We start from the raw sequence: 16,674 nt of genomic DNA on the forward strand, positions 1-16,674 counted from the left end.
TGTGTCCTTGTGCCAGGTGACAGACACCTGCACCATGGGATCCCTGGTCTTTTCACTGCTACTGTCACTATTACACTTTTCAGAAGTGAGAATTTATATTCATTTCCCATTTTTGTTCCACGTACTCTAGCATAGCATGGGTTACAAAAATGTTTATTGGACTAAGAATAAAATAAATACAAATTAATAAAAGATAAAAGGCACTTTGATGTTATAAATACCAATGTTTCTCCTTTGTACATAATCTAGGGCAACTTTTTTTCTTGACTTGTTGTAAAGTTTGCATCATACAAAAAGCTGATGACTCATAAAACATTATTTTATTTTTTGGAATAAGCTGCTGACATGTAAAGTATCTTCCCTGTGAACTGGGATTTCTAGAGGGAAACTGCCTATGGGCTATTTATTCTTGGCATAAACAGCAAGACTAGCCAGCCCCGTGGGAAGAAGAAACACCCTTTAGGTGACACCCCCTTTGGAAGGTATAAATAGAGATCTGCAGCAACAACTAACCTGCAGTCTGATTCAATATCAAGCTGTGCATCTTGCTTTGGGCTTCGGGTTGGAGCTGCAGCTGTCCTCAAAATGAGTTGTAGTATTAAGCAGACAACTGGCTCTCTCAGGGGCAGGACCAGCGGGGGCAGCTGTGTGATTGGTGGCGGTGGTGGTGGTGGAGGAGCACGGATCTCCTCAGTCTCTTCTGGAAGATACACCACTTGTGGGATAGGTGGTGGCCGAGGGTTTTCTGGTAGAAGCTACTGTGGTGGTGTGAATTACGGAGGAGGACTGAGCACTGGCAGCTTGGTTGGTGGAAACTTTGGAGGTGGCTTAGGAGCCGCCGTCCTCGGAGGATGTCCAGGCATTGGATTCAGCGGTGGCAGTGCTCGCTTTGGCGGTGGCATGGGAGGTGGCATTGGTATTGGTCTTGGTGGAGGGGTAGTTGGAGGTGGTTTTGCTGGTGATGGCATTCTTCTTTCTGGTGACGAAAAGGTCACCATGCAGAACCTTAACGACCGCCTGGCTTCTTACCTGGACAAGGTGAGGTGCCTGGAACAAGAAAATGCGGACCTGGAGTGCAGAATCAGGGAGTGGTATGCCAAGCAGGGCCCTTTTTGTGAGCCACGGGACTACAGCTGCTATTACAAAGAAATAGAAGATCTTCAGAATCAGGTAACATCACTTCTCAGCTGCTCTCCCCCTTGTAAGCTGCTCCCACGGTTGGTTCACAACTTCAGGCAGTTCTCAAGAGTAACAATTCTCTGTTGTAAAATGATTTTCGTAAACAGCCATTACCAGGCTGCAGAACGCCCTGGAGCTCACAGGTCAAACCTCCAGTGTTTGGACGGTTTCCATTGCTTTTATCCATCAGATAGGTTTGAAGGGGGAAATGTTACCTTCATGGGATATATGTGGATTGGCTCGGTAGTCTTTCTGAATTAGGGTTTGCGCCAAGGTGTTTAAATAGATACATGCTAAGAAAGCAACTAAAGGAGAAATAAGTAGTGGATCGAATTAATTTGCCTGAATTCACATTATTCTGACATCAGTCTTGCAGAATTCCAGTTAAAACTTATTTAATTTGTTACAAGTTTACTTTTCCATACAGAATTGGGGAAATATGGGACAGCTCATTAAAAACAAGGACAAAGAAAGCATTTCCAGCCCCATCCCGAGTGTGCGATTTGCAATTACAAACACTTGCAAAGTGTGTTTGGCAAAAACTCTCAGATGTCAACGCGTGAAGAAGAATAAAAGGAAAAGAATCCAGGAAGCAGACAGAATGAGACAGACTTATAATTAAACCTTGAAACAAACTTTTAGATCTCTTACCCATGAAAGTAAGATTTAGATTTCAAAGGGTAGGTGGAGTGGGGCAGAAGCTGGACAACACTAATTGTACCTCCCTGGCTGTCTGCATCAGCACCACGTGTTTTATCATTTTAATGCCTTCACTTCACAGAACACTCCTCCTGTGACTGCTGCTCTCCTCAGCTCCCCCATGCCTGCACCCAGTAGTAAAAACCAGAGCAAGGGAAGGTAGCATTGGTCAGTGGGTACACTTGAGCCTGAGGATACGAGGAGGAGGATTCAGGAGTGAATATGCTTTTTTCCAGATCGTCTGCGCAACCATAGACAACAACAAGATCATTCTGAACATCGATAACAGCAGGATGACAGCCGATGACTTCCGAGTGAAGTGAGTACCCCCTGGCTGTCCCTTCCCGTCACTGCTCCCACTCGCAGAGCTGGTGGGAAGGAGCTCTTGGACAGGGCTCCTGCGATCCCCTGGCAAGGACAAGCTCTTCCATCCATTGCCTCTAGAGCTGCCTTAATTAGTAGCAGTTCCAGGTGGAAAGTTTGGGACAAGAAAATGGTTTAGAGTAGAGATTAGAGTTCTTCAGAAAGCAGAAGGGCTCTGCACACAGGGAGCAGCATGGGTTCGCCCGAGCTGCTGTCCTAGCACTTGGTGTCTTTCAAAGGGAAAGCTTTTGATTTTCCTGTTGGAGGACAGAAACATGGTGAGTGACAGCTTGACCCAAGTGAAGAAGGTCCTGAGAAGGCAGACTGAGGGCAGATTTGGCAGAGCAAGCCTCAAACTATTGTTAGCTTCCTGCTAGGCCAGTTAGGAAACTACTACTGTGAGAAAGACGGATGGCCAAATGAAAAGAGCACACGGTGGTGTCAGATACCGACATCTCCTCCTTGCTGGCAGGTACGAGACGGAGCTGGCCCTGCGCCAGAGCGTGGAGGCTGACATCAACGGCCTGCGGCAGGTCCTGGACCAGCTCACGCTCTGCAGGTCTGACCTGGAGGCGCAGCTCGAGTCGCTGCGGGAGGAGCTCTGCTGCCTCAAGAAGAACCACGAGGAGGTAGGATCCTGCCCACTCTGTGCAAGGATCCATCAGACTCCCTCCCCATGGTTCCCACCCTTCGGGTGCTGGCTGCAGGGGGCAAGTGGCTGATGGAGACAATACATGTGAATGGGAGCTCTGAACATCCAGCAGAGATGGGCTCTGCCAGGGGTTCGGCTCTTCCCTACCAGGGAACTTGGCTCCTGCACTTTTTTCCTTCTTTTTAAAAACTGAGCTGCTCTGGGTGGTGTTTGCAGGAGATGAGCTGTTTAAGGAAACAATCGACTGGAGATGTGAGCGTGGAGGTCAATGCGTGCCCTGGCCCAGACCTCAGAAAGATCCTGGAGGAGATGAGGTGCCAGTATGAAACACTGATTGAACGCAATCGCAAAGAGGTTGAGGATTGGTATGAGTGCAAGGTGAGTAAAATTACACAGCTCTGACCTTCCCCAGCTAACACGCAGCAATGGTTCCACAGTCGTCTATCACACATTAAAACCACACAACGCACTGTAACAGCCTTTAACATTGGTTTGACTGGACCAAATGCTACAGGGGATGCTGCCACTCTGTGTCCCTGCCATGGGGTGATGGAAAGTGCTGCATGTTAGTGACACTTGAGACAGGAACTCTTTATAAAGCAGCCAGTGGTGAGAACTAACTGGACAGCAGTACTATTAGAAGAACAACAAAGTTTACTCTCCATTAGGATGAGAGAGTTGACCCAAATCTTTCCCATGTCATGCTTTTGCTAGCTTCTCTGCAATTTCCTTAATACTCTCCAATTTACTTAGTACATCTGACTTATGTTACACATTCCCTGATGCTCTTTCTTCTGGATTGGTGATTTTCAGATTGAGGAGGTGAATCGGGAGGTTATTACAAGTGGTCAGGAGGTAGAGACGTGCAACAACCAGGTGACTGAACTGAGACGCCAATTGCAAGCCCTGGAAATTGATCTCCAAGCTCAGCTCAGCCAGGTGGGTGCCGAACGGGTCTCAAGCTCACCTGCCTCACAGTTACATTTGATGTCAGAATTCACAGTTAAATGCAGTGTTTCTCATCCTGTCCTGGTGCCTCATGTCACCCTTCAGAGGGACAACCTGGAATCCTCGCTGGCTGAGACAGAGTGTCGCTACAACAACCACCTTGCTGAGCTCCAGAACCAGATCACGTGCGTGGAGCAGCAACTGGCTGATCTGCGGGCAGAAATGGAGTGCCAGAACCAAGAGTACAAGATCCTGCTGGACGTCAAATGCCGCCTGGAGCAGGAGATCCACACGTACCGCTGCCTGCTGGAGGGGGGACAGCAGGACCTTATGTAAGTAGGCTTGAGATGCACCAAAAGACACAATAAAATACCCTGTCCTGCGTATTTTAACACACCAGGAAAGTGAACAATAGGTGATGGCACTGCACAGCCCCTTCACCCTCACTGCCCTACCCGTCTGCCTGGCAATCAGGGCTGACAATCTGCTTCCCACCCTGTGCCAGCCATTGCCACAAGAAAGGTCACTGCAATATTCTGCCGATTGGGAGCAGCAGGGACAGTAAAAAGCTGCAGTTCCAGTTCATCTGCCATTGCTATCACTGAAATGCTATTTTCCTGTCCCCTTAGTCAGCAAGGAGGAATTGGTCAGTCCTCAGGTCTAGGAGGAGGAGTTGCAAGAACAAGTGGAATAGGAGGAGGAGGTATCATTCGAACAAGCCACACTTATACTTCGTCTTCCCAGATGCCATCCTGTGCAGCTGCGGAGATACAAGGTAAGAACTGCAACACTCGACAGGATTTCCACAGTGCACCAAGCACAAGCAGCAACGGGGACCTTTCCCACGTAGCTTACAGGTGTTATTATTTGGAAGTTTTATGGTGAGGTGACTGGGAAACACATGATGGGAGGCCACAGGGGAGTGGCTACAAGTGCTGTCAGGATCTGTGACTCTGCTAGGATGCAAAAGGGGATGAGAGGGCAGAGGGATGGAAACGAGAGGGACAGGCTGGCAGGCAAGGCACAGAGATCATGGAGAAAGGGCTGACATGAAATCTGGCACAAAGGAAAGAATAGGAGAAAGCAAGTGCCCAGAAATCAGGAAAAAAAGCAGGAACCATGGGGATACTGGCAGAAAACTACTCGCACTAGTTCAAGGGGAAATTTCCAGGCAAATTGAAAAAGAAAGACAGAAATATGGTGACAGTTGGTCCATGAGGAGTGTGAGCAGGGCACTGTGCTGGCAGGGACCCTGATGCCATTCCTGCACCCAGATTGCTGCAGTGGCAAGGGCTGCAGCTTCCACCATTTGGTGTGTTCATGTACGAGGGCAGAGCGTGCTCCAGCGAGCTCCCAACCCCATGTGCCGGGCTGGCAGGCAGCAAGCAGGCCTTTCCAGGAAGCACACTGTTTATCTGGAGTTCTGATCTCATTGGCTTGTGGAATGAGCGTGGGTATAGAGTGACAGTGTGGGAAAAAATCTATTTTTGCTATAAACAAAATAATGTTTCCTTTAATCTCTTCAGTGCCTTGCAGAAGGATTTGTGATTAAGCAGAGAAATGAGAATATCCAACAAGAGAACCCTGAATCTCTTCCTCCAGAGCCATGGGTGAAGAGAAAGGATATTTAGCGTATGCCCCTGCAGAGAGCAGGGACGTGCTCTTCTGTATTACTCAGCAATGCTAAGCCATGTGTCAGAGGGATGAGCAGAGCGTTGGGCCACATTCTGCTTTATTTTGCTAAGTGCTTTTTCCAATCTGTATTGCTGCATGTGCCCAAGCACCATGACTATTGCTGGAGCTCACCAGTTGTGTGATCACTGTGTACCGGCTGGTGAAAAAACTTCTCTAATAAAACTTTGCTTCTGCCTGATGCAATCAAGAGCCCTGTGTCTGGAAACTGCCTTCCTTTAGAAAAGCAGGTGCTGATCCATGCACAAGGGCCACCTGAGCTGCTCGGGATCCCACCTCCCTGGGAACAGAGCTGCTTTGCCAGCAGGAGCCAGGGAATGGCCTCGCTGACCTCACAGGTCCTGTCCTTCTCCTCCTCCCTGTCAAACCCCGTAGCACACATGGCCCATTCCTGCACGACATCCCCCATGCCCTACATGAACAGATCAGGCAGGTGCCTGTGGGCTGCCCACAGAGCACTGTGCTACAACACAGCTTCAGAAACATTCTGAGAGTCAGTAATGGAGACGGCTTGCCTCGGCCCTAGTGCAGTGCTGACACATCTGGGCTGAGCCTCTCATACTACATCACCCAGCCTGGGGACTCTGATTAGGTTCAAGAAGAAATCTTGGTCTCCAGAACTGATTCAATTTCTGCTGACACAGCTTATACTCCGACCCATTGCTTGCATTTTATAGGAATTTTCCCGTTGGGAAAAGGATTGGAAGCAAAAGGTTTATATCCTGCCTATTTTCACATAGTGACTGAGTCATTTACTGGTCATCCTATTTCAAAGAGTTTCAACCTGAACATGAGGAGCCATAATGTAAAGATGAACATAATGTAAAGATGAAAGATCATCTTTACATTAAACACACCTTCTCTGGAGAACTGGAGAGGGCAGGATGGGAGCTGAAAAAGTGCAGCTCAATAGAGAATAGAGTGGGGAAAAAAGCCATCTAGGGCCCTTGGATGCCCTGAGCCAGTATGTCTCAAACCTCACGAGCAAGGCATAGGTCCCTCCCTCCTTGGGCCTTGAACAGCAGCCCCGTAGCTGGGGCTGAGTCAGGAGGACTGGCATGGTGTGGGCATGTGTCCTGACACTGACCTGTCTGGAGATGCGAAGGCAGCAGCTTGGTAAGTCAGGGCCCTGCAGCACTTGTGGTGGGTGCAGCCCTGGGAACCAGCCCTGGTGAGCTTGCAGACTGATCAGTTAAAAGCCATCAGGAGCTGGAGGGTGTTCTGGGGATTGTCTGTTGGTCCAGGAAACCAAGCAGTGATGGGTTTTACATGTCCACCCCACCCTGCAGGTTCAGAGCTGAACAGCAGCACTGGATGCTGCTGTTACGCTGTGATGTGGCTGTTACAGTCACATTCACTGGTGAGATGACCTGGCAAAGCAAAACTCCTGGTTACTCATTTCTGGCAAAAGCTGGAGGTTATGGAGCTGCCAGTCTCAGGGAGGAGGACAAAGGGTACAAAGACAAAAGCATCTCAGGACCATTTATGCAGTACAGTGGCACACTTTGCTAGCAACAATTCTTTTATATAGACACTAATTTCTCTGTCAGTACAGAAACAGACTTAACACAACCTGAAACCTTCCAGGACAGCAGCACCTCCAAGGCCCGTAGCTTGGCAAGTGTCTGAAGAAGCCCAATCATTAATGTATCAGGGAGCAGGTGAAAGGGGCCCTTCTCCTGCTGTAAAACACCATGGAGAGAAGATCTATTCCATCTACCCAATAGTATCCAGGGGCTAGAGCAAATAAGAAAATGCAGCACTAGAACATCTGCAGTAATGACTCAAAAGAATGGCCACAGGTAGAAGTTTTTAAACAAAGACTGTGGATCAGGTCTTCTTTAAAGATTAGTTCCAGCCCTACAGAAAGTCCCAGACTTGATGCAGAAATCTCTCAGTAGCCATGTAAGGCCAGTGCTTCACAAGAGACCAAAAGAGATACTTATCATGGTTATAATGGCAAATTTCCACTGGTTGGACTCCTCTGTTTACACCCCAGTTGCTCTCAGAGCTCTCAGAGAAGAAGTCAGAAAATGTTTCCCCTCTTCCTTTCCCATTGTCCTCTCCTGCCTTATGCAATGCAAAGACACGGTGCAAAAACCCCACTGCTGCACTTCCCAGCCTTGGTTCTTCCCAGTCTACGAGTCCTCACACTCTCATTTCTAAAAATACAAAGCTACTGTACTGATGCTCTTCCAGTTTCCAGTCTGCTGGAAACTCCAGGCGACCTACAACACATAAAGCTTGTCGCTTTCTCCTGGGAGCTCCAGCTGATTCCCACCGGATCTGGGCTAGTTTTCTCCTCCTGCGAACTGCTGCTGACATCTAGCTGCTCCACCTGCTTCCCTGTGCTCCTACCAAAGGCCTTCCCACCCTTCCCACCGGGGCCAGCAGGCACAGACCATGCACTTCCACAAAGGAGCTGTCCTAAATTCCTGAGAGGTGAAAGAGACCTAATGACAAGGACTCCAATGAACCAGACTTTATGAATATGCCTCTGGAAAGCCCCCAGGGCTGCACAGACGTAGCTCTTGTTTGTGGTCCTACAGGTTGGGATGCGTCTGGAAAGCAGCTCATGAGAAGGTACCTTGTGATAAACTGTTCCCCAGCAGAAAACATCCTGGAAACAACCTTTATATTAAAGAGCTGCAAATTATGGAGCTGCAAACCTCAGTCTGGAAACCACATTTCCATGAGATTTACGTATTTCTTTGTGCTAATGAAAGAGACCCAGGGAGCTTCTGAGCTCAAATAACTGAAAGAAAATAGGAGGAAAATCTTAATTTACTTTTTTAGGGTCTTCAGAACAATTATTTAATTCTATCTTAGCTTAACCAGTTCACCCATTTCCTGAAGACGAAAAGGAAAATAGCAAGAGAGAGGCCAAGTGTGTGCCACGTGAAGATCCTGGGCAAAGGGGCCTGCTGGAGGCAGCAGGAGGAGCTGAGTCTAAGGGATAAAGCTCCAGCCCATGGGGTACCTCCGAAAAGCAGGAGGCATCCTCTCTGCCCTCCACAATAACTACCGCGATAGGCATGTAGACATCCTCCACTCCCACAAAGGAGTAAAGTCATTCCATGTTTCTGCCTGCATTATTCTGATGTGCTAAAACGATAAGTGTGGAGCCGGGGAAGGAATGTGTGCTCACTCAGAAGAGATGCTTGCTGCAGACAGCTGTTGGGAAACTCCAGAGGAATCATATGCGGGACAGGCAAAGCTTCAAGCGATGCAACGTTACATCAGTTTCGGTTCATTCTTACCACCACACCCTGACTCCAATTATGTTCTCCAGTCCTAGTAATGAAATCCAGGTATTCCTTCCTATGCACAATAACTTTATTAGAGTTTTTGCCTATCCTGAGCTTTGCTCCTTTGTATTTAGGGGCTGAGTGGAGCACAACTTGAAGGAAGGGCAGGCTGACATGCAGGCACTGAGGTCTGACACAGGAGACCCACGTTCAACGGCAGACTCTGCCAGAGGCAGGCTCTCTGTCTTTGAATAAATCCCTTTGAGCAGGTCTCTCCACACCTCTGTCTCCAGCTTGCTGGAGATATCACCAGAATGCTGCTGGCTTTCACTGTACTAGATAAGTAATATCCCAGGAAGAAGAGATGAGGGGAGGCATCTTTTAAACAGAAATAAGGAGAATAAGAACAATAAAATGATGGGCAAATCCATGAATACTGGGACAATTCAGCCCTTCAATAAGTGAGATTATTTACTTGCCATACTAACACCTACTCCAATCCATAACCCTGACACAGAGTGAGGATTTGAGCACTTGCTCCCTGGTGAAGCAGGCTTGGAGAACTCCTTGCAGTGAACAGTTAGTTTCAGAAAGCTCTGGAACGCCTGTCTCTTGCTCCATGTCAGTAGAAACAGGTTCTCCCTAGAGAGAAGCCCACTGCTCTTGAGCCTTCGCAATACACTCATGAAAATCAGCTTAGCCTAAACTGTGATGTCAGAAGAGTGAAAGGATTCTTATTTTTATTTTCTCTGCCTAGTTAGATTTGGAGACATCAGTGATAGAGAAGAGCCTCTAGTTTGTGCTTCATCCATCTCTTCTCTGAGCCACTGCAGAACTCTATAGGGCCATGACTGCTCTGCCAGCTGTATCAGCAATCCTGCCTTTATATTTCCTAGGACATGATCCCAAACCTCTTATTAGAATGCAGCACATATAGACAGAGAATTGGCCATAGGATGTTTCCACTCCCATTCACCATTCCAAAGCTCCCACCCTTTGCTGGAACAATCACTCTCCATAATGATGAAAACTGCAGAAATACCTTTCACTGAGCAACAGGAAATACGTCAAGTGCTTTTACACTTTACACTCTCCACATAAGAAACAAAACCTTTGCGCATTACTGGAGAGCCATGATCACACATGAGGCACCTTTCATCCGTCTCCATTAAGAGATCACTCTACAGCCTCACTTGTCTTGTAGCAGTGTTCTGGATTTGTCATTTTGCCAATGGAGAGACTTAAAGGTTAATCTCTGCGTCTCTGATCTTTCCACAAAGTTCTTACATCATTCCTCATACATCATTCGAGAGTCAAACTTCGTATTTATTCGTTCTTTTTCATCTTACATATTCCAACATCAGCACCTTGCATGAAAACTGCTTATTCAACTCAAAATAAAATGAAAATAAATTAATGAGAGATAAAGAGCTCTTTGATGCAATAGCCTTTAATGATTTCTTCCTGGTATATAATTTAGGACAGTGTTTTTCCTGGCTTAATGTTGTAAAGTTTGCATCATAAACAAAAAGCTGATGATTCATAAAACATTATTGCTAATGTATTTTTGAAATTAGCAAGAGACATGTAAAGTATCTTCCTTGTCTACCAGGATTCCTAAAAGGAAACTTCCCTTTGAGAAATTATTCTTGGCACCAATGGCTGGGGTAGCTGGCCTTATGGGAAGAGGATTCAGTGGTGACACCCACTCTGGAAGGTATAAATAGAGTTTCTCCGCCACGGACAGTTCGCAGTCTGATTTAATATCAAGCTGTGCATCTTGCTTTGGGCTTCTGCTTGCATTTCCAACTGCTGTCGCCATGAGTTGCAACATTAAGGAGACTATTACTGTGTCTAGCAAAGGCAGGAGCAGTGGTGGCAGCTGTATCGTTGGTGGTGGTGGTGGAGCACGGATTTCTTCCTATGCGATAGGCAGTGGCAGAGGTTTTTCTGGAAGGAGTTACTGCGGTGGAGTGAATTATGGAGGGGGACTGAGTGTTGGTAGCTTGGCTGGTGGGAGCTTTGGAGGTGGCAACTGCTATGGCAATGGCCTCGGTTTTGGCCTTGGAGGCGGTGTGGTTGTTGGTGGTCTTGGTGGCGACTGTTTGCTTTCATCTTGCGATGAGAAGGTCACCATGCAAAATCTCAATGACCGCCTGGCTTCCTACCTGGACAAGGTGAAGTGCTTGGAGAAGGAAAATGCTGAACTGGAATGCAGAATCAGAGAGTGGTATGCGACACAGGGCCTCTCCTGCGAGCCCCGGGACTACAGCTGCTATTACAAAGAAATCGAAGATCTTCAGAACCAGGTAACCCTCTTTTCACTTGTTCCTTCCCCATTTAAAGCTTATGTCTCCATTTGTACTTAGAACCTACTGCAACTGTTAGAGCTAACTTGGTGCTGCTAAATGTCTTTGCAAACAAATTTTGGCAAGTTGCCCTATGGCATGTTGTGGGTGCACATCAAAGACATGCTGCAGGGTGATACAGGTGGGGTGATACTCTTCAAAAGGAAAAGGCTGCTTTGTTACATTGGGTTTGGACTATACAGTTATGAATCTGATACCAAGTGTGCTCTGAGGAGATGTAGTGGTGTCAGCCCAGTAGGAAAGCAAAGCAAAGAGAACTGTAGAACCAGAGCAAAACACACAAATGCTGTATCAAACAAGGCATTGTAAATTCTAGGTGAGACAAGCTGAGTGTCTGAAACTGATTGCCACAGTGGCACAAACAGCTTGATATTAGTATGTCCACAGTGAAAGTTATGGCTGATCTTAAGGCTTAAAGATGCCTTCCAACTATCTTCCCTGAGGATCCTTAAGCTTGAAGCCCAGAACAGACCAGCTTGAATGTCAGCTGAGATGTAATGTCTTAAGGAAGGTTCTTTAGGTTCACTTCTTTGTGAAGCACCTTTGGGACTTGCCTTTAGATCTCGAAACTGGAAACTTCCATCTCAGAGCTCTTTGACCACCAGCCTTTACACAGTTGACCTCTTTACTGACTGTGAGTGAAGGAGGCAAAGCTCCTGCAAACTGCTCAAGGAAAAAGGTTACTTAATTCAGAAGGTAACAGAAAAAGGAGCTTGTGAAGGGATCCTGCCTAACTGCAATCTAGATAGACATATAGAGTAAAACAGCAGAGAGAAACAAGACATCTCTCATGGTCTGCTCTCTTCCAGATTGTCTGCGCAACCATTGATAACAACAAGATCATTCTGGACATTGATAACAGCAGGATGGCTGCTGATGACTTCCGAGTGAAGTGAGTGTCCCTCTGTGCAGATGGACCCTGCTGCCTCCTCCCTGCTCCTTTACATCTCACTTGTGGAGTCTCAATGTGTAATTACAGACTTCAGACAAGTCTCACTCCAACACCACATTAGGAGAGGGTGGCGTGATGAAAGGCATCTTGCTCTTGGTCACCAGCCCTCCCTTAATTAGTATTCTTGGGTAAAGCATTTGGCAAGTGCTTGTGGTGAGGGCTGGGGACCCATACTGCAGGGAGTGGTCCTTAGTGGTGTGGTTGGTGCATTTCAATCACAGAGCAGTGTAGACTGGGATCAGCAAAACAGAAACACAGCTGGCTAAGTGACTTTTTACAAGGGCCTGTAGGGACAGGACAAGGGGGCTTTAAGCTGCCAGAGGGGAGATTGAGATGAGATCTTAGTAGAAGCTCTTCCCTGTGAGGGTGCTGAGGGTGCCCAGAGAAGTAGTAAATGCTCCATCCCTGGCAGTGTTCAAGGCCAGGTTGGACACAGGGGCTTGGAGCAACCTGCTCTAGTGGAAGGTGTCCCTGCCCGTGGCAGGGGGTTGGAACTGGATGAGTTTTAGGGTCCCTTCCAAACCAAACCATTCTATGATTCTATGATGCTATGATATCAAACACACAGTGATCAGGAGCAGGAAAAAAACAGATGAGGAAGAAAAGCTTCCACAGAACAGACATTAAGTGCAATGCAGAAATCCAATGCACAGGGCATTCAGCTTAGAGAACAAACTGCCGTTTAGAGCAGGTAGTTGAGCAAGGAAGGAGATCTCTGCATGAACCGAGCACGTGTGAGATGTCACTGCTCTCCGGCAGGTACGAGACGGAGCTGGCCCTGCGCCAGAGCGTGGAGGCTGACATCAACGGCCTGCGGCAGGTCCTGGACCAGCTCACGCTCTGCAGGTCTGACCTGGAGGCGCAGCTCGAGTCGCTGCGGGAGGAGCTCTGCTGCCTCAAGAAGAACCACGAGGAGGTAGGATCCTGCCCAGCTCATGGGAGCACCATGGCCCTGACAGAAAACTGCCTTCGTGAATGTGCTTTAGGTTTAAAAGTGAAGAAAAGCCACTTTCACACCACAGCTTTCCATCAAACTCTTTGGGGTTCAGACCTGCCTGGGATGGGGGGAGCTCGGGCAGAGATGTGAACGCTGCTCTCGCCAGTGCTGGGAGTGCCAGAGCGGGGTGAAATTGCTGCTGATTCCAGTTGGATGAGGAAAGAAGTTACCCAACACTTGCACCATCTTCCAGCGCTTTCTGCAGCCACAGCTCGGGGGCACCCCTCGCAAAGGGCTGTCCTCAGCCACCCAGCTCTGCTCTTTTGTGTTGTCTTTCAATCCCCAGTGTGCATCTGATCTGGGTTCTATTTCCAGGAGATGAATTGCCTGAGAAAACAATACACTGGAGATGTGAGCGTGGAGGTCAATGCCTGCCCTGGACCAGATCTCAGGCAAATCTTGGAGGATTTGAGATGCCAGTATGAGACACTGATAGCGCGCAACCGCAAGGAAGTTGAGGATTGGTACGAGTGTAAGGTAAGTGACACATGCCTGCTCCCAACGGACACACATGCACACTTCAGGATACAGGAGGATTTTGGGAAACAGACCTCGAGACAATAAGCAGTTCTTCCCTTACAGTGAAGCCCAAGATCAATGCTTACTATACACTGTGCTCCACAGGAGACACAGGCCTGTGTGACCAGTTTGTTATGACCTGTCTGGAAGAGCAGCCTTTGCCACAAGGCCTTGTGGTGTGTTGTTGGAGCTAAGATACTCCACAGTTGGATTAAAGAGATTTAATAGCCACAAGCTTAATGTGATGTATAAAGAAAGTGAGCTGCTGAAGCCGGCGGTTAACGTCCGGAGCAGGGAACTTGCCCTGCTCACTTTTCTTTATGCCAGCTGTATTCTGCTTCTCTAAAAGCAAGTCCAACTTGCACAGATATTCCCTGATGCTCTTTCTTCTGGATTGGTGATTTTCAGATTGAGGAGGTGAATCGGGAGGTTATTACAAGCGGTCAGGAGGTGGAGACGTGCAACAACCAGGTGACTGAACTGAGACGCCAATTGCAAGCCCTGGAAATCGATCTGCAGGCTCAGCTCAGCCAGGTGAGTGGTGAATGTCCCTACAGCTGTGATGAGGTTATTGCTGGCCTTCTTGAACAGCCACACCGAGCAACTAGTGTGGTGGGGGTGAGCAGCTCTTTCATCTCCAGGGTGACATTTAAATGAATGTTGTTTCTTTGGTTACATCTTGTTTATCAGAGAAATAATTTGGAATCCTCTCTGGCTGAGACTGAGTGCCAGTACAACACCCTCCTCGGTGAGCTCCAGAACCAGATCACGTGCGTGGAGCAGCAATTGGCTGAAATAAGAGCGGAAATAGAGTGCCAGAACCAAGAGTACAAGACTTTACTGGACGTCAAGTGCCGTTTGGAGCAGGAGATTCAGACCTACCGGTGCTTGTTGGAAGGAGGACAGCAGGACCTTATGTATGTAGATCTCTAAATCCACTAGAGAATAAATGAAAACATCAAGGATCTGTATGACAGATGGGGAATCCAACAGAAGCTTTAATCTACCTTAATGCTCTCTTTGAGATGCTAAAGTTGTCTCATGAGCAGCTTCGCTGTGATGAGCATTCAAATCTGAACTAAATGTTACTCCTTGGAATTTGCAAAGCAGAGAAACCCAATCTGTTAACTGCTAGTTACAACATCGTAACTACTAGTATTCTGTCAGCAGAATGTTAAAATACGAATTACTTGCAATGCTCTGCATTGCATTTCCATGCCAAAGGGAAGCATAAATGTGAAGGAACCCTGAAAGTGAAAAAAGAACACAATGTAAAATACCCTAACCCCTATAAAGGACACAGTTTGAGCCTTGACATGTAGTCAGCCAGTGTCATGTACAGTTCTAAAATTGCCTGTTTGCTCTCACCAAATGTATCCCGCTAGTCATGGAGGAGGAATCGGAACTGGTGTAGGAGGAGGAGTCATTAGGACAAGCCACACCTACACGGCAACTTCATCTTCCCACTGCCAGCCCCAGGTCCCACCCTGCAAGACTGGGGACATAGGTAAGAGCTGTGGTTTCTCAAAAGGAAAACCGTTTGATTCAGTTTGTTCCTGTAACACCACATTCTCTTAGGACATGCTCTTGGTATCTTTGCAGAGAGTTACTATGGTACAGGTATGATGGGCTGCAGTGCATTCAACTGCAGTGCAGAACTAGCTGTGTCAGAAAGAAACGGGATTAAAGAGAGCTCAGAGTGAGCGTGGAGCTGCAGAGAACAGCTGAGAGACAAGAGGGAGCAGCAGAACTAAGAGGAGAAAGCTGGGGAAATGAGACATGAAGGAAAGATCTGGAAACAGAAGTAAAGAAGATGACAGTCAGAAAAGCTTAGCAAGAGAGTCTGGAGTGAAAAGAGCAAATCTGTAACTTTACAAGTACAAATTCCCACTAAAACACAATTATTTAGGGAATCTCTGGGGTTTTCTCAGTTGTCTGCCAACCACTCTGGTTTAACAGAGTGTGCTCTTGAAATAAGGGCACTACACAGAGCAAAGTTTTGTTATTTGAAGGGTTTTATCTCTGTTCCAATCAAATAATGCTGCCATATTTCTTCTCCAGTGACCTGCAGGAGAATTTGTGATTAAGGAGGAATGGACTAGAAGATGAAATACAGAGAAACCCACAGAAAAACCAAGAACACACAATGTTCACTGCACACCTCTCTGCAGAGAAAGTAGAAGTAACTCAGTGATGCTTTGCCATGTATTTAAGGGGCCTGTTGGGAGCCACCTTCTCTTCTCTGTTCTGCTGCTTCTGTTCTGTAACGCTGCAACCTCTAGAAGTTACTGGAGTTAGTCAGGATCACTGTGTACCTGCTGGTGAAAAAACTTCTCTAATAAAACTTTGCTTCTGCCTGATGCAATCAAGAGCCTGTGTCTGGAAACTGCCTTCCTTTAGAAAAGCAGGTGCTGATCCATGCACAAGGGCCACCTGAGCTGCTCGGGATCCCACCTCCCTGGGAACAGAGCTGCTTTGCCAGCAGGAGCCAGGGAATGGCCTCGCTGACCTCACAGGTCCTGTCCTTCTCCTCCTCCCTGTCAAACCCCGTAGCACACATGGCCCATTCCTGCACGACATCCCCCATGCCCTACATGAACAGATCAGGCAGGTGCCTGTGGGCTGCCCACAGAGCATTTTCCCTAAATTCATTGCAAAACAACAGAGGAGGAAGTGAGTGGAGCTGGAGCTCATCAGTGAAAAGGGAACAGAGAGATCATGGACAGAAATTTCCCTGGAAAAGCAAGATGAGGGTGGTCTATACCCACAGACAGTTATGGCTTAGCAGCCATCCCTGGTGCACATCTCCAGCTGCTCTCCAGATATGTCAGGCACTAAACGATGAGACATGTAGGCTGCTGTGGAGCACAGTGTCAGTCATGCACCTCTTAACAGACTGCACTGCAGGAATGTGTCTCCTGACTCCACCTGGGACTCCTGTTACACGAGTCTGCCTCTCTGCGGAGCACATCCCATCTCGTGTGCTCAGACATCTGCATGGGGAGAGGGACCATGCAGCCCGAGTGCCTCCCCTCTTGGGTGGCAGTCAGCAGAGC

The 16,674-nt window shown here is 47.7% G+C and overlaps 2 protein-coding genes across 2 annotated transcripts; both read left to right on the forward strand.

The window, feature by feature from the left end:
- The first annotated feature begins 585 nt into the window (after positions 1-585).
- Positions 586-5,637, forward strand: LOC115617654 (keratin, type I cytoskeletal 13-like). Its single transcript, XM_030508453.1, has 8 exons — positions 586-1,170; positions 2,115-2,197; positions 2,714-2,870; positions 3,110-3,271; positions 3,707-3,832; positions 3,947-4,173; positions 4,471-4,616; positions 5,368-5,637. Exons 1-8 carry the CDS (start codon positions 586-588, stop codon positions 5,391-5,393), a joined length of 1,512 nt encoding a protein of 503 aa, XP_030364313.1. The 3' UTR covers positions 5,394-5,637.
- A 4,964-nt stretch (positions 5,638-10,601) lies between these two features.
- LOC115617667 (keratin, type I cytoskeletal 13-like) lies at positions 10,602-15,705 on the forward strand. The gene is made up of 8 exons (XM_030508483.1): positions 10,602-11,090; positions 11,960-12,042; positions 12,862-13,018; positions 13,415-13,576; positions 14,027-14,152; positions 14,309-14,535; positions 15,004-15,125; positions 15,680-15,705. Exons 1-8 carry the CDS (start codon positions 10,602-10,604, stop codon positions 15,703-15,705), a joined length of 1,392 nt encoding a protein of 463 aa, XP_030364343.1.
- Positions 15,706-16,674: the final 969 nt, after the last annotated feature.

Source organism: Strigops habroptila, chromosome 19 (genome assembly GCF_004027225.2).
Source record: "Strigops habroptila isolate Jane chromosome 19, bStrHab1.2.pri, whole genome shotgun sequence".
Lineage (NCBI taxonomy): Eukaryota > Metazoa > Chordata > Aves > Psittaciformes > Psittacidae > Strigops > Strigops habroptila.

Bases quoted from the DNA above. Each gene is read 5' to 3' on its own strand.
- LOC115617654 (XM_030508453.1), top strand. From the start codon at position 586: ATGAGTTGTAGTATTAAGCAGACAACTGGCTCTCTCAGGGGCAGGACC. The intron at 2,198-2,713 runs GTGAGTACCCCC...CCTTGCTGGCAG, and splicing joins GCCGATGACTTCCGAGTGAA to GTACGAGACGGAGCTGGCCC. The intron at 4,174-4,470 runs GTAAGTAGGCTT...CTGTCCCCTTAG, and splicing joins GGGGGACAGCAGGACCTTAT to TCAGCAAGGAGGAATTGGTC.
- LOC115617667 (XM_030508483.1), top strand. From the start codon at position 10,602: ATGAGTTGCAACATTAAGGAGACTATTACTGTGTCTAGCAAAGGCAGG. The intron at 13,577-14,026 runs GTAAGTGACACA...GGTGATTTTCAG, and splicing joins AGGATTGGTACGAGTGTAAG to ATTGAGGAGGTGAATCGGGA. The intron at 15,126-15,679 runs GTAAGAGCTGTG...TTTCTTCTCCAG, and splicing joins CTGCAAGACTGGGGACATAG to TGACCTGCAGGAGAATTTGT.